General features: G+C 35.8%; 1 protein-coding gene across 1 annotated transcript in view; it reads left to right on the top strand.

Annotated features, from left to right (window-relative positions):
- Positions 1-13,711: 13,711 nt before the first annotated feature.
- LOC146164739 (uncharacterized) overlaps positions 13,712-15,777 on the top strand; it is a 55,911-nt gene continuing 53,845 nt past the window's right edge. The window contains exon 1 of the mRNA XM_083382360.1: positions 13,712-13,837. Within this exon, the coding sequence (XP_083238486.1) occupies positions 13,756-13,837 (82 nt within the window). The 5' untranslated portion in view covers positions 13,712-13,755. The remainder of the gene's footprint in view (positions 13,838-15,777) is intronic.

Genomic DNA, 15,777 nt, shown 5'->3' with positions numbered 1-15,777 from the left:
TAAAAACAAACATCAGCTTTATAATTGCTATGTCGGTATGTCTAAAGCGTCCAGAGTGTATTGCTACGGGTAAGTAAGGCGCTGGCCCGTAAGCCTAGAGTCGAAGGCTGACTAAGACTCTTACACGTTCCCCAGGTAGGAAATTTTGGCCACGCGCAGTAGCACTCTCAGCCGCGGTCACAGCCGCGGTCACAGCCGCGCATTTTATAGAAAATGTGTTGCGCAAAATCTGACTCGAGCAAACGCGCAAAACTTCAGCCGCGCAAACTTCTGTATGAAACGAAATTACCTAAAAATGAGTAATACTGCTAAAATATAAAAACGGGCTTTAACAAACTTTACTATTTACGAGAAGTATATTAACATAATAGAAACGTTAGTATGGCTCCTGTAAAACTGACGTCACATTTATTCACTCATCACTCGTGTATGACCGAAAATGTGTCACCTTAACCAGGCCTGCACGACTAAAATGGTACAAGGGCCACAAAAAGTACAAAAAAAATTGGCGGGCCGCATACTGAAGTTGCATAACATTTTTTAACGCTAGTTTGTAAGACGTATGTAATATAATGCATCATATAGAATCCCCTGCGAAACACTAAAAACGCACAGTTCGGCGTTTTGGTCACGCATCAGAGGACAACGGTCACGTGTATAGTGACGTCAAAATATACAATATCGAGTATATTGCATATTAAATGCTAAACTATCAAACTTTTTAAATATTTAGCTGCGCCCGCATACCAACCAAAAATTGCTCAGTGCTTCAAGTATTCTATGAACGCTGTAAACCTTTAAGTTTATTATTATGTCGCAACTTACCACTTTCGGTAGCCTGGTGGTTTATTTTCAGCCGCGCAAGTTCAAGTCGAAATTTTATTTTAAGCCGCGCCTTTTTTTAGCTGCAAAACATCTCCCCCGCGCAATATTCAAAGTTTTCAATCTGGCACGTTCCTTGTCAAGAGAAGAACCTGTCCTTAACTTATTGTTGAACTCCAGACAGAGTTACTTAACTCATTTGATATTGCTCATTGAGTATATTCACAAATGCCAGTACACAGCATAACACAGTGGTTCAAGCGGTTAGAAAAGAGGCTGCATTTAATCGAATAGTATAAACTAGAGTGAATCGCGAAACGCCGAACACGCATGGTTCGGGAGTTGGTCACACGTCAGTGGACACCGGTCACGTGCATTGTGACGTTAAGTTGGGCAACGCAGTGCAGTTATGCCTACTAAAGGCTACAGCAGGGGTCGGGAACATTTTTAGCTCAAGGAGCCATATAAGTCAAAAATTCTTGGTTTTATTTCTATGGGAGCCATATAATACTTTTTTAACATCTAGTTATAGGCTTCTTATTTTGTTCACATTTAAACTTTCAACATGCTATGCACCAAAAATGAATTAGCTAAGTTTGCGTAACTTTGATTACGGAGTTCCGTAAAAAGAAAACGGTCTTTTGGATATTAAGGTATTCCTTTAAACACGATAACAGTCTCGAAAAACAAATATGATTCGCGCGAAGCGCCAAAATTTGCTATTATGTGTGTTAAAAAGGGAAAGTTAGGAAAGCGGTCGTGCCGCGTGCAGTTTTAGTTGAGATCATGCTGAGAAATGATAGTTTGCATTTTTCTGCAAGCAAGATTTTTTCTTCAAAAGAGTCATATGTCGTCACCAAAAGAGCCATATATGGCTCGCGAGCCATAGGTTCCCGACCCCTGGGCTACAGTATGTAAAGCAAAATTAAGGATAAGACCAAACATAAAGTGCTTTTAACAATGGCAGAAACTGAACTAAAACTTTTTAACCTAGAAATCCGCCAAAAAATTTCTTTCATTTGGGACTTATTGCTGTTGATAAGTATAACGTTTTCGCTTGCTTGAATAACCTAATTATGTGAAAAAAAATCACAATTTTTGTTTGGACACATGTTGATTTTTTGGCGTTGTTTTGCGTCTGCTGTTGTGATATATCCTTCTTCTTTTGCTTTATTTTTCCTTTGCTTTATTTTGCAGTCGTGTCTAGGGTTGGATTTTAAAATTCTAGTCAAGTTTATACGATCTAAACCAGTGGTTCCCAAACTTTTTTATTCCGTGGCCCAAATTTGGTTCATAAAACAATTCGTGGCGCACCATGTGCCGTAAACCTATTTTTGTACGACATTTAGCCAATTTTTCGAATAAGACTTATATATTTTTTTCAAATAAGACTCAAATATGACTGGCTATACCAAACGAACTTTAATCTAACAGTAACTGAATAATCCTTTTTTAGATTTAAATCAAATTAAATATCTTTTTTAGCAGACTGAATTTCAAAAGTGCACTGCCGTGTTAATTGCGTAGCTAAAAAAACATAAGTAAGACTATACCTATATCGCAAAAAATACTTTTTAAAAACGGAATAATGTGAATTGGCGAAACTTTTTTTTTCAGTTTGGGTACCATTGATCTAAACAATTCGGAAATTGCTGCCTGTGTTAATTTTTTCAGGATTTTTCTTGAGAGTATGGCGCCCCTAATTTAGGAATCAAAAATGCATTTATTTTACGGTACCTGAGATCTGCCTTAATCCAATGTTATCAGAAACTTCTAGAAATGAATGTATTCCATTTGAATTGTGTTTTTGTTTAACCGCCCCTGTTTGAAAAACACAGTTGCTTGCATATCGTGCTTTTATATTTCAAGTTAAACTCATTATATTCCTTATATGATTGCAATGGAATATTTTGGTGTTTATCATCGTTAATTTTAGATAATTGATACTAATTAAGTACAACATTCATATTAATCTATATTCTTTAGGAATGAGTTTAGGCCGGATTAAAACTTTTTAAAATAAGTTTGAAGGAGTCTAACCGGGACTGGACGGAGTTAGCCTAATCGAATTTGTCAAATGAGCGATTTCGCTTTGCTTGACGTGTGATATATTAAAAAAATTAAATGTGTAGAAATACAACATATCAAATACGACAGGAATATCAAAAAGTGAAGAAAAAATATATATCAAATCGCTTATTGGCAATATTAAAAGTGGGGCTAATGATATCCGAACTTAGGCTAATAACTAGGACCACTTTATTTTAACCTAAAAAAAAATTTTAACTTTATTTTTAGCAAATTTTAACTTCATTTTAACCTAACGAAATGGCTTGTTTGTAGAGGCCACAGTTATCCTTCAATTGACGCCAGTTACCCAAATATAATATTTAGTCGATTTTAAGTTCAAACGTCGTATTTTGTCGCAAAGTCAAGGTGTTTTATGGATTATAAAAGTGCGTCGGGTTTTTTGGCGATAGATTTAGCTTGCTTAGGCAATTTTAAATTCCTAAAATACAAACTGTTGATCTTCGAAAAGACCACGTTTATGAAGATAAAGTATTTTATAAGAATTATTTATGACGTAACAATAAATAAAAAAAATGGACAATTCGCGATAAAAGTTACAGCTGATCCAAGTGGGCATTGTGACATGTTTCCTGCTTTTATCGGTTAATATGGTTTAGTTGTGCCGCAGCTTCTGATTTACAATGCTTCCACGATGATTTTTACAAAAATTGCTGGTAAGAAACACAAAAACTTTGTCAAAAGCCATAATTTAACAATTTTAGACTTTATAACAAATGTTTAACTTTATTGTAAATTTTAACTTTATTTTGACCTATAAACAGTCCCCTATGTGCTGAAAACAACTTTATTCTTTAAGTCGTGGACACACGATGTTCTTTTTTTTAAGTTTATTGACTTTTGAAGGCCCTACTAATAACGCTTTTCTGTGCAAAAATTTGAAAAAGTGTCGATTGGGTAATGACGATAATACGAGGCGACGAGGCGTAATAGAGTATGACACAGAGTCACAGCACCGCTGTAAGTATAAATGATTCGCATCACTGTTGCGGGAATAAAAAACTTTAGTGTTTGCGTTTCAAGCGAATGTTTCAAGCCCTTGGAAGACGTGCATAACGTGACATTTGAACAATTAAACCAGCATACTATATTTCAAAACATTTTATACGCTTCGCACGAATTCATTGGGTATTTTATATTCAAACATAGAACACAACTTTTTATTGTGATTGTGTATGACGTCCTGTGGACTCGAATTTAAGCCAAAGAAACGCAATTGTTTACGCCCTTTGCGCGAACGCTGTCTTCTTGAATGTAATTAAACCCAATTTCAAACATAAATTAATCCTAGATCCGCTCAACAAAATGTTAAAAATACACGTTTAAACAGCAAAATTGTGAGATAAAATCTATTGCAGCCCGCCGACACCTTTCTCAATTTAGTATAGGCCCGCGGCTAAATAAAGCTAAACTATTAGTCTGGTTTAAAACGATTGAAAAGTCCTCTTGTTCAACCTAATAAGTTGCTGTCATTGTTTTTCTGTAAGCTTTATGCGTCTCCGCGTCGCCAGACTTTTGTTGTATTGCTAAGCAAAGTGTTACTATTTCGCATCAACTCCTCGTTCCAGACATGGGAAGCAAAAAAGGTTATTTTGTACCACAACTTTATACAAAACTCTCTGTTTTGCCGTCAATCAATTTCTTCGTCAGATGATAAGAATTCATTTTAGGAAACGAGGTACAAACAGGCAGGAATTTATTGGTAAAAGGGTGTGAGTTTAAATAAAAGTGATACTGTTATTTTAACAGATAGTACAAGGCAGCCTTTCTTAACCTAGGCTAAATTTACCCCATTGGGTAAATATCCTCGTTTTAGGGGGTAAATCCAAGGCTATGTATTCAAGCTCTAAATATTGTGGTTCTGTTTTCTTTAACTAACCAATGCGAACTGACTTTTCTGCATTGCTTACTATAAAATCTAAAGCACGAAACCGACTTAACATGTTGAATCTGATATTCGTTGTGCATTATCTACTAATTTACCAGACCTTGAACAACTCGTTGCCCAATAGCAAGGGTAGCCGTCGCACTGACTATAACTGATGTAATTTGTTACTTTCGTTTTTTTAATAAATGAGAACCACTTTATATATTGGGGGTAAATGTGATGTTCATTTTTGTCCAGTGGGTAAAACATACAAAAAAAGGTTAAGAATCCCTGGTATAAGGTGTTTTATCCCAGAGAAAACGCGAGTTGTTATGCAATACTTCAAGCATTATTTCATTTGCGGTAACTAACATTAACTTCGATTTTTTGTAATATTCTCAAGATATAGACCAGTTATGGTGGTAATTTTGTTTATTTAAATTACACGTAAACGGGCTTCTTTTATCATTATACTAATTTGTCGCCATTTGTTAGCTGTCTAGCTATTGATGACACAAACCAGTAGACTTCACTAATCTAGTGAACAACACAGTGATAATTTCCCATAGGTTCCTGTATAAAACCAGTTGCTCGGTGCATGGTATGCAAGTCGTTAAAATGAGCGGATTTAGATACGCCTTTGAAAGCGTTTTTTTGCGACAAAGAATCAAAACTATTTAACCCAATCCAAAAACCAAACCCAAAATCCAACCAAACACTTAACCAAAAACCACTGTATTCGGCATCTAAGCAAAACAAACCCAACTGTAAAATAACTATTGCTGGCATGTTTTAAGAGTAAAAAATCTGTTTTATCTTAAGATTCTAGACCTAAATCATATTTGCCAATTTTAATAAAGTTATGCAATTTGCATTTCATAACAAATGTCGATCCATGAACTTTTTCAGTTCTACTAATACATTACATCAGTTTAACCCGAATAAGTCTCGTCGCGAAAAAGGTTTGCCGCTAACTGTTTCAATATGCATTTATACAAAAATTTCATCTCGATAACGAATGACAATCTCAAGTTTTCTTAAGTTGCTTGTATTAGGAAATTTAACTGTGTGACGTCATCTCTAACAATTCCTATACGTTAGGTTAGGAATCTTTCATGCGTTCCTGAAAAATAAAAAATATTCTAGTAGTGCCGCTGGCCTGGACCCAAACCAACTCTTAAATAAACCCAAAAAGTGACACAACTCAAGAAGTAAACTTGCCACTAACTCTAACTACAATGTAACACCAAACATGTTGTACCGAAATAATTATATTTGCTCGTGTTGTAACAACCCTAAATTGATCCATTTTCGTAGCAACCTTTGACCTAGTGACACGGGCTTATCGATAAATTATGGAGACCGTCATTATAACGTATTGATACGTTCATCGGACTCCAGACATAAAACCGAAATAAGGACAACATCAACGTCGGAATAAAACACAGTTCGGAGTAAGACAAAAATGGGACTAATACTTATAGTCGCAGTACGGTCTAAGAATAAGTCCTAAATTGTCGGAATAAGATCTAATTGGCCAGAATCAGACCAATACAATAGTTTACCTATCCCCAAACCCCACCCCCAAGTACATCGCTAATTTACCCTAATAACCCGCCACTAACCATAAACAGGGCCAAAAAATACGGTTCCAAAACAGCGGCGACCCAAGGGCGCCATATATACTAGCGCGCCTAAACGTCGACAGCAAAATGGCCGATGCCAGAATCCCCAATTGTCCCATACCCTCCCCCACAGTTTTCGGCGTTATTTTGGCCATTTAGGCCTGATTCCGATGAACTTCGGCCTTATTCAGACAGGTTTAGGTATTATTCAGACGAGTAAGTTCTCGTTGTATCGTGGATATTACTGCGTATTTGGCTTTATTATGTAGTTGATCTTAATAATACGTTTTGATAGATTTTTCTGCTTTAGATCTTATTGCTTTTTAGGTCCTGTTGTCTGTTCCCAGTTTATCATATTAACGTGCTCAATTTTAACAAACATTATACTTTCGGTCTACTATAAAAATTCCTTACATCACACTTCTAATTCATTTTTGTAACACAGATTAAATCAGTTTTACAATATTAAAAAAAATCAATGCTTTTGAAGAATTTTAATTGCTTATTGGCCAGATATGGACATGTTATTACGCTGACCTGTATGGGCTTTGCTTTGCTATTACTGTATAAATGCTACGCTATCACTGTGGAAGAGAAATTAAAAAGCAATATTGAACATAGCTACAATGAACTTGATGTTGAGCCCGCACATATTTTGCTGAAAGATGTGCTTTTTACTGTTAAAACTACCAAAAAATTCCAACGGTCAAGTGGAAGACTGGAAATGATTCTCAACACTTGGTTCAAGCAATTTTCAAGAGATTAGGTTTGTGATATGTTATGCATATTTTTTGAAAAGCAGTTATCAGGTCTTGTGTAGAGTTTTTTATGCAAACTTTATATGCAGATCTATATTATACCCGACGATTTTGACGAAGAATACCGACTAAAAACCAATGGTCGTATGCACAGCACATCTTGCGGAAAATATCACGACAGGTTGGACACTTGTTTATTAAATTAAGGAAGTGACAAACCGGTGTTAGGTATAATGGAGCTTTCAGTTTTTTAAATATATACTTCGAGAAACAACATGTCGTTAAACATTGTTTTTTTTCACTTTTTGCATTTTAGAGTTGATTTGTGCTGCAAAACAAGTGCAGAGTTCGATTTGTTTCTACCCACAAACAAAAAGTAAGTGACTCATCAAATTTGTTTGTCGTTGTCAAAAAAATGAGACATTTTATAACTTAAAAAAAAAAAAACGATAAAACTCAAAAGTTTAAAAACCGAGTGAAACCAGAATCAGACATTTATAAACAAAATGTATATTTCGCTTATACTGGCATCGTCAGTTCTATAAGTAAAGTAAAATACATACAATATACTTAGCAAATTATTATAAAATCAATAAAAAAAAAATATGTTTTTGACTTTTATATTAATTTTATTATTACTCTGCTATATAACATCTTTACACTCATATATTGTATATGTATTTTACTTTTTACAAAATATACATCCTTTAACAAATATCTGCAGAAACCTTCTGCCAATGGTTTTGGCTTTCATAAAGATTAGCCCTTTTATATGTTTTTAACTAAACAAAAACTTATGAAACGATATATCCCAGTGATTCTCAACCGGGGTGTCATTTTTCAATTTTCAAGGGTGCTAAGAGATATTTGAGAATCTTTAAAAATCTGATTTTTGTTAAACTGTTACAAATTTTAGTGTTCGATTAGAGTGGAATAAATCCACATCCACTTGTAGCTTCCTACCTTGTATAGATGAGTTAGTGTGTGTTGCTCCAGTTCTGTTTATTGCGACATTATAGTGAATTACCTGTGGTAAAATGCTATAGGGGTGCAGCAATATATTTATTATTGCTGAGGGGTGTTGGTAGCCATAAAAAGCTGAGAAGCACTGAATTATAACCTTTTAGTTTTTTGCCGATATGAAAAAAATATTTCGTCAAAAAGATGGTGGTATCGCTTCGATGACGACAACTACGTGAATCCTCAAACCTTTTGGAGGAACTCAACAAACATCGCTGGAACGAGCCCATTTACCTTGGCCGTAAAAGTATGGACCATTGGCAGGTAAATGTGGTAAAATATGTGAGAAAATAGAGGTGATAACGTCAAAACAAAGTACATTATTTGTATCTTTGTTCAAAGAACGAAACTAATATATTGAGGTGATTTTTTTCGCTGCCTCTATTTAGGTCCCAACAGTTTTATGTTTGGTGATGAAAATTTAAAGAATTTTCATCAATTTTGATTAAGCGGTCAATTTAAAGAAATAAGGCGTCATTTAAATTTGTCATCAATGTTAAGATTTTGTCCATTAATGTTGAACTGTGTAACTTAAAATCGCACATTTCGTTTAAACGTGCTTTTAAATAGGGATTCTTTTATTCCATAAGTTTTATTTGTTAGAATGTTGTGCCAAAGATGGTTGATCATACTTTACATTCAAAACGGCATTTCTTTAGTTAGGCCGACCTTCATTTTGTTATCTATAGCGGTAAAATATCTCCTTAACTGGACAATATCTCCTTTAACTAGACTTGGTTAGCTTTTAAACTGTTTGTCTGGCAGACCTCGTTGTCCTTTGCCCTTTGGTGGATTCAAGAGGGAAACCGTGAGACCATGACCGCCACATTTGTATTTCTTACCTAATTAAATAACCTAAATCTCAACATTTTCTTACGTAAATATCTCTATAATAAGATAAATATCTCTAGTAAGTTTTCGCCCGTTTTCCAAAATCTTTTCAGCCCAAAGGCGCCCTATACTTGTCACCGCCCCCTAAAAATAAACATCACAGTTTTGTCAACTTACACAATGAGAGTTTTTTATCTGTGTTATCAGATGTTGCGTCATTTTAGTGACTGCATCGTCATTGCGAAAGTTGCGGCTTGCGTAGTGCACCACTTGCCTAGGACAATTGGTTAAAGTTTTTATTAGCGCACCTCTTGATTTATATTGTGGTATGTTTTTAGATACTAATGATGCTTTTAGGAGCGAAATATGTTTATCATAGTTCTGTACTTAGTTTAATATTTAAAAGGGGTGAGCGTGATCCTTATTCGAATTTTATTCTAGAAAATAAATTGAATTTTTTAATATCGTCCGGTTTTCAAGAAAAAAAATACGCCCTTTAAAATAGATAAGGCCAGGGGGGCCTATGGCTCTTTTTGTAACACCATATGGCTCTTCTTGCTTGCAGACAAATCTAAGCTATCATTTCTCAGCATGATCTTAAATAAAACAGCACGCGGCCACGGTCGCTTTCCTAACTTTATATTACCTTTTTTTATTACACATGTAGTAGAACATTTTCGGCACTTTGCGCTAATCCTGTTTGTTGTTCAAAATTGTTATCCCGTTTAAGGGAATTTCTTAAAATTCAATACAAGGCCCTATTCTTTCAACAGAACTCCGTAATCAAAGTTGTGCAAACTTATAGCTAATTCATTTTCGGTGCATAACATGTTCTGTCCTTTAATTTAGAATAAAATAAACGGCCCTGCTCATTTTACTAGTTTTTGCCAAACTATAACTATAGATGTTAAAAAAGTATCGCTCCCATGGAAATACAACCAAGAATTTTAGGCTTTTATGGCCCACTTCCTCGTGACCCCACCTTTGACGTAACCTTGTGACGTCACGTTTTGATGTTTGACCGGCGTGAATAAGTCTTCCAGCACGCATAATATAAACTATAGGTAATAATTGTATTAAACATAATCTAAACTTAGTGGGAATACTATATTTACCGGTATATATAAAAGATATTTTGCTCTCAGTGCATAGCATGGATATACCATGTCCAACCCCATAGGCCTATACTTCTTTGGACATATACATTAACCTTAAATTGCTATATATACGATTATTTTGAAACTGGACCAGACACCTTAAACTGGCACAAAAATGATTGTTACACGCGGCAGTTGTGATTTTTTGTCCACTTGGTGCTTAATATCCTTCTGGAACGTTTATTATTACGTCACAGTTGAACGGAAATCAATTCGAATTTGTGACCGGTGGCGGGGGAACGTGTGTTACAAGACCTCTGGCGTAAAAGATGATTTCGCATGTTGGGTGAGTTAACTTTTAAGGATTAAAATACTTAAAAGCCTCCGGGAAGATGAAAACAAAAAACACTAAAGGAAACTAGAAGTAAAAAATCTTATAGGCTAGATAATTTAAGAAGAGTCGCAAGGTATTTGATTTTTGTTTGTTTAATCTCAGATCATAAACGTTATATGTATAATGTGAACTGCTACATTTTTATTATCAACCCGACTTCACTTGATGTTTTTGTGTGATTGGCCAGCTCTGTTAAAATCCAAGTTGATTTGAATTTCAATTGCAATTACCGTCGACGATTAGTTTATTATATAAAGTAAAGCAGCAGATTCCAAAATTTGCGAGAAAGCAGTATTGGCAAAATAACGATTGGAAAGCAATGTTAGAAGGACTTAAGTCAGTAAGCCCGTTTATATGCACGTTTAAGCCGGATTCGAATCCGTTAATCTATTCTCTCTCGTTTTGGCGCTGGAATGGATTAAGTTCTCTTGTTTCTCAATCCGTCAAAAGGAGTGGTTTCAATCCGTTCACCGCTTAATCTGTTCGTTTTGTTGACGGCCGAAATCGAGCGAGGAGTATTGTTTTTAACAGTTACAACAGCAAAGTGTAAAGTAGAGTATTTCCGAAGTGAAACGTAGTTGCTAGTGTTTGACATGGGAGAACAACAAATGCACTGGTTAGGCTGCTAAAGTATATCTAGTGTGGTTTTTAGTCTTATTTTTATAGTAAGGAAAATGAAGGCGCTGGTCGAGAATTCTGCGACAATGAACATTAAGTTGGCCCACTTTCACCCAAATCTTGTGCATTGCTTTAATAATTGTCTCAACGCTGAGTAGGATTCTAGGGCAGCGCCAAATACAGTTTTTATTAGTCATGTTCGGTACATATTTCCCTTCTTTTGTTCTCTCTGCCTTGTATATCGTCGACCAGTACACAAAAGCTTAACTTTCCTGCACTTAAATTCCGTGTGCCAGGCAAACTGAAGCACTATACAATACAGTCAAGATAGTACTCTATCGGCAAACCTAAAGCAAGTAATTCTTGTTTTTATTATTTTCAGGTTATTAAAAACGAACAAGCAGTAATAGATTGCCAACGCAAGGAGAACGCCTAAGACGAAAAAGCGGTTGTGCGTCATAAGCTTACTGGAATATTACGTAATAATGCATATCAGTGCAGTTTGTACTCCTAAGCTGACTTGAATTTCGCACCGTGTAATTACGATGCTGGAACGGATTACTTTTCCATCCGGATTGAACCTTGATCTAATATGCTCGCGAAAGGTGCATATAAACCAGCTTAATGACTTTAATGACTTTACCTCAGTCATTTGGGCAAAATGATGTAACTTAACTTATTCTTTCGGAGAAATGACTTTACTTTACTTAAGTCTTTTGGACAAATGACTTGGGTAGAAATCAAGCGTTTTCTTTAAGTATGTTTATATAACATTGAGCTATTTAACCAAATGTTTGCACATAAAACAAATCTCTAAATTGCTATATCGGTATTTTAAAAGTGTTTAGAGTGTGTTGCTACGGGTAAGTAAGCCGCTGGCCGATAGGGCGAGGGCCGACGGCGGCTTAAGTGTCTCGCACGTCTTTTGTTACACCTGACTCTAAGGAGCAGGCTGCCAAAACACCTGTCCTTAACTTGTTGAACTCTAGACAGAGTTACTTGACTCATATGATATTGCTCATTGAGTATATTCACAAATCTCAGTACACAGGATAACACAGTGATTCAAGCTGTTTGAAAAGGCCGCATTTAATCGAATAGCATAAACTAGAGTGAATCGCGAAACGCCGAACACGCTCGGTTCGAGAGTTGGTCACACGTCAGTGGACACCGGTCACGTGTATTGTGACGTTGAGTTGGGCAACGTAGTGGATTTATGCCTACTAAAGGCTACAGCAGGGGTCGGGAACATTTTTAGCTAAAGGAGCCATATAAGTCAAAAATTCTTGGTTTTATTTCTATGGGAGCCATATAATACTTTTTTAACATCTAGTTATAGGCTTCTTATGTTGTTCACATTTAAACTTTCAACATGCTATGCACCAAAAATGAATTATCTAAGTTTGCGTAACTTTGATTACGGCGTTCCGTTAAAAGAAAACGGTCTTTTGGATATTAAGGTATTCCTTTAAACACGATAACAGTCTCGAAAAACAAATATGATTCGCGCGAAGCGCCAAAATTTGCTATTATGTGTGTTAAAAAGGGAAAGTTAGGAAAGCGGTCGTGCCGCGTGCAGTTTTATTTGAGATCATGCTGAGAAATGATAGTTTACATTTTTCTGCAAGCAAGATTCTTTCATCAAAAGAAAAAAACGAACTATATATGACCCGCGATTCGTAGGTTCCCGACCCCTGGGCTACAGTATGTAAAACAAAATTAGGAACAAGAGCAAACATAAAGTGCTTTTAACAACGGAAGAAACTGAACTAAAACTTCTAAACCTAAAAATCTGGAAAAATTTTCTTTAAACACATCGGGCATCCGTATGAAACAGATATATCTAGTTGTAATTTGCTATCTTAATTTAATCGTGTTTTATTTGCAATAAGAAATATCACAATATAAGATATAACCAAAGGAACGATAAGATGTTCCTGGCGTAAGTTGTTTTTTCAAGCTGCACAATTAGTTTCAAATAGCGCGCAGTTAAAAACAGACCCTAGGTGTCTTTATTAATACGAATATTTTTGCCATTAAAATGCGGAGAAAAACAATCACAGACGAAAAATGATGTCGACTTCAATCAAAGCTTCTTGTACCTTTAACACATTTGTTTGGATGAAAAGGACTGTAAAAAAGCATTTGTCGTTTGAGAAGTGTTTTGTACAGGTTTTGCATAATACTAATCAGACTGATGACCAAATCACTTTCAGATGACGCACGAAACAAAAACTGACTATAAGAAGCACGACAAAGATAACTATTAGCATGGACTGGTTAGGTTTCGTAACAGGGTAATGTTATTTTAAAAGTGGTTGCATTATTTACCAGTGAGTTGTAATGCAGGTCATAACTCGACTCCTCCACAGATCTGGTATGTTGCGTTACTGTATACGTGGGCAGAGGAAATCTCGCCAAGCCTCGCTATTTTTATTGTCAGTAAACGTTTGTTAAAGCGATTAGTCAATGTAATGTTGCAACACTTTACCTTAAAATAACACAAGTTGTTGCAACACCTTTCATTATATAACAACATTGCGCACGCGCGACTCATGTATACCCACCTAAAGCTTTTACCGTGTATATAATCGATGCAATCCTTGGAAAATACTCACACTTGAGTTCATACAAAATGGAACAAATATACGAAGAAAGTATGGCGGGTATGTATGACTTGCCGAGAAGCCCGGCCGAAAGAGAAATAGCTGACAAAAGTAAGTAAAAAAAACATCTGTTGCTTTACCGTTTGTTATTCTTATTTACCATCAAAAACTTTACGGCCTGTGACGTATGATGATACCTGATTAGTTTCTTTGTAAAGACACAAAGGTTTTTATAGTTTTAGGGATCTGGGATAATAAATTATATTGCTAATTTAATTTTTCTTTTAGCCGAAAAATATCGAAGTGTGTACCAACGATTAGGGATGTCCAATATTATAGGAGTCGTACTCGTACGATAATATGAAAGACACACACAAACATATGTGTTTAATAACATCTGTGATCTAGCCCCTCGGAAGTTGCTTTATGACCAACGATTACGGCTTCCGTATCAATAGTACACCGAAAAGCCATCGCAGACTCGCCGAATCTGTCGATCTATGATGCAAGCAGAGCAAGCCAGAAAAACAACTGGCCTGCAGTGAGGTTCGAACTCACGACCTCCGGTCAAGCCGGGACCGTCGCTCTACCAACTGAGCTATGCAGGCTCAGAGAGGAGCGAGTCGAGAAACAACCATGCGCCAATACTTGCACATTTTGTTAGTACAAGCAACTTCACACTGGGGGATCATCAGTCCGTATCAATCAATGAAAGACACACACAAACATATGTGTTTAATAACATCTGTGATCTAGCCCCTCGGAAGTTGCTTTATGACCAACGATTACGGCGTCGTACGATAATAGTGTGTTATCAATGCCGATCGGATTGGATACGGATATAGACATTTCAGCTATAGTTCGCAATGAAAACAGCGTTTAGGACAATAAATTACCGATGGAAGGTGACTCATTTTCTTAGGCAAATTGAAAAATTAAGCTGTAGCTTGCAAAACGTTATCTTTCTTTTAGTTTTCGTAACTTTGCCCATTTGATCATGGTACTAATGTTGTTTGGTATCAGGTCGAACGGCAGTAATATTCGTTTAAAATATCGGGTATTGGCATCGAAATACAATACAAAATTTAGGAATTAACTAACTGAAGAAGTCTGCTAATTTTGGATCGATCTGATATCCGATGACAACTGGTATATCAGTAGGCTAATCCGATAGAGGGTTGCACTAGTACAGTGGTCCTTAAACTTTTTTTCTTTCGTGGCTCATTTTCGTTGCCCAAAAATTCTATCGCCCAATAAATGTTTATGAAAAAAACAACTATGAAATAGGTTTAGAACAAAAAACAGCAGAACATATTTCAAACAGATTATTTCTTTAACCGTGCATTAGCGAGATAGTAGCTGCTTAACAATAAACTTACATTCCTAAATTCCTTTCCAAGCCATTATTTCTGTAAAATTAAGTGTAGTGACACAAATAAAACTTAATTCTTCATTAAATCTAGCTTAATAAAATTGGTCTGTAGTCCACTCAAAATGTTCCCATGGCCCACTGGTTGAGAACCGCTATAGTACTAATCCGATAGCAAATTCATTTATTTGTTCAGCCGTGGTTTGATATCGGATGCAACGTTTCTAACTTAAAAAGTAAGTTCGTCAGAAAATATTAAATTTCCAGCCAAGAGTAGCTTAGCTTTTTTACGCAATTGTGGATTAATAACTGCAAAAACCACTCGTTGTAATGTTATCAAATTGGTTGTTTTGCTTCAATACAGATTTGGTAGCGGATCGATGGGCCGTTTCTTTTTGTACAAATTATCCGGTATCTGATTCGAAATGAAATAAGTGCAAGAGGCCCTTTTTTCTACTGTTTTATAATAAAATATTTGGGTGAGAAAGGGGAAGCCTAATTGTTTTACGAATAACAGACTTGTTCAAAAATATATTCGTAGCCATGCAGTTAGATATAATTATGCGCCTTCGATTAGGCTAAAGTTCAGCCTATCTTAACCTGGGGTGAATTTACCCCTGGGGGTAAATTTCCTCGCTTTAGGGGGTAAATTAGCTATCAATCAAATATTCATTTTATGCTG

The sequence above is a fragment of the Ascidiella aspersa genome, chromosome 2 (assembly GCF_963924565.1).
Source record: "Ascidiella aspersa chromosome 2, kaAscAspe10.2, whole genome shotgun sequence".
NCBI classification, from domain to species: Eukaryota; Metazoa; Chordata; class Ascidiacea; order Phlebobranchia; family Ascidiidae; genus Ascidiella; species Ascidiella aspersa.
The sequence above is the reverse complement of the archived record's forward strand: the minus strand, read 5'-3'. Positions and strand labels throughout refer to the sequence as shown.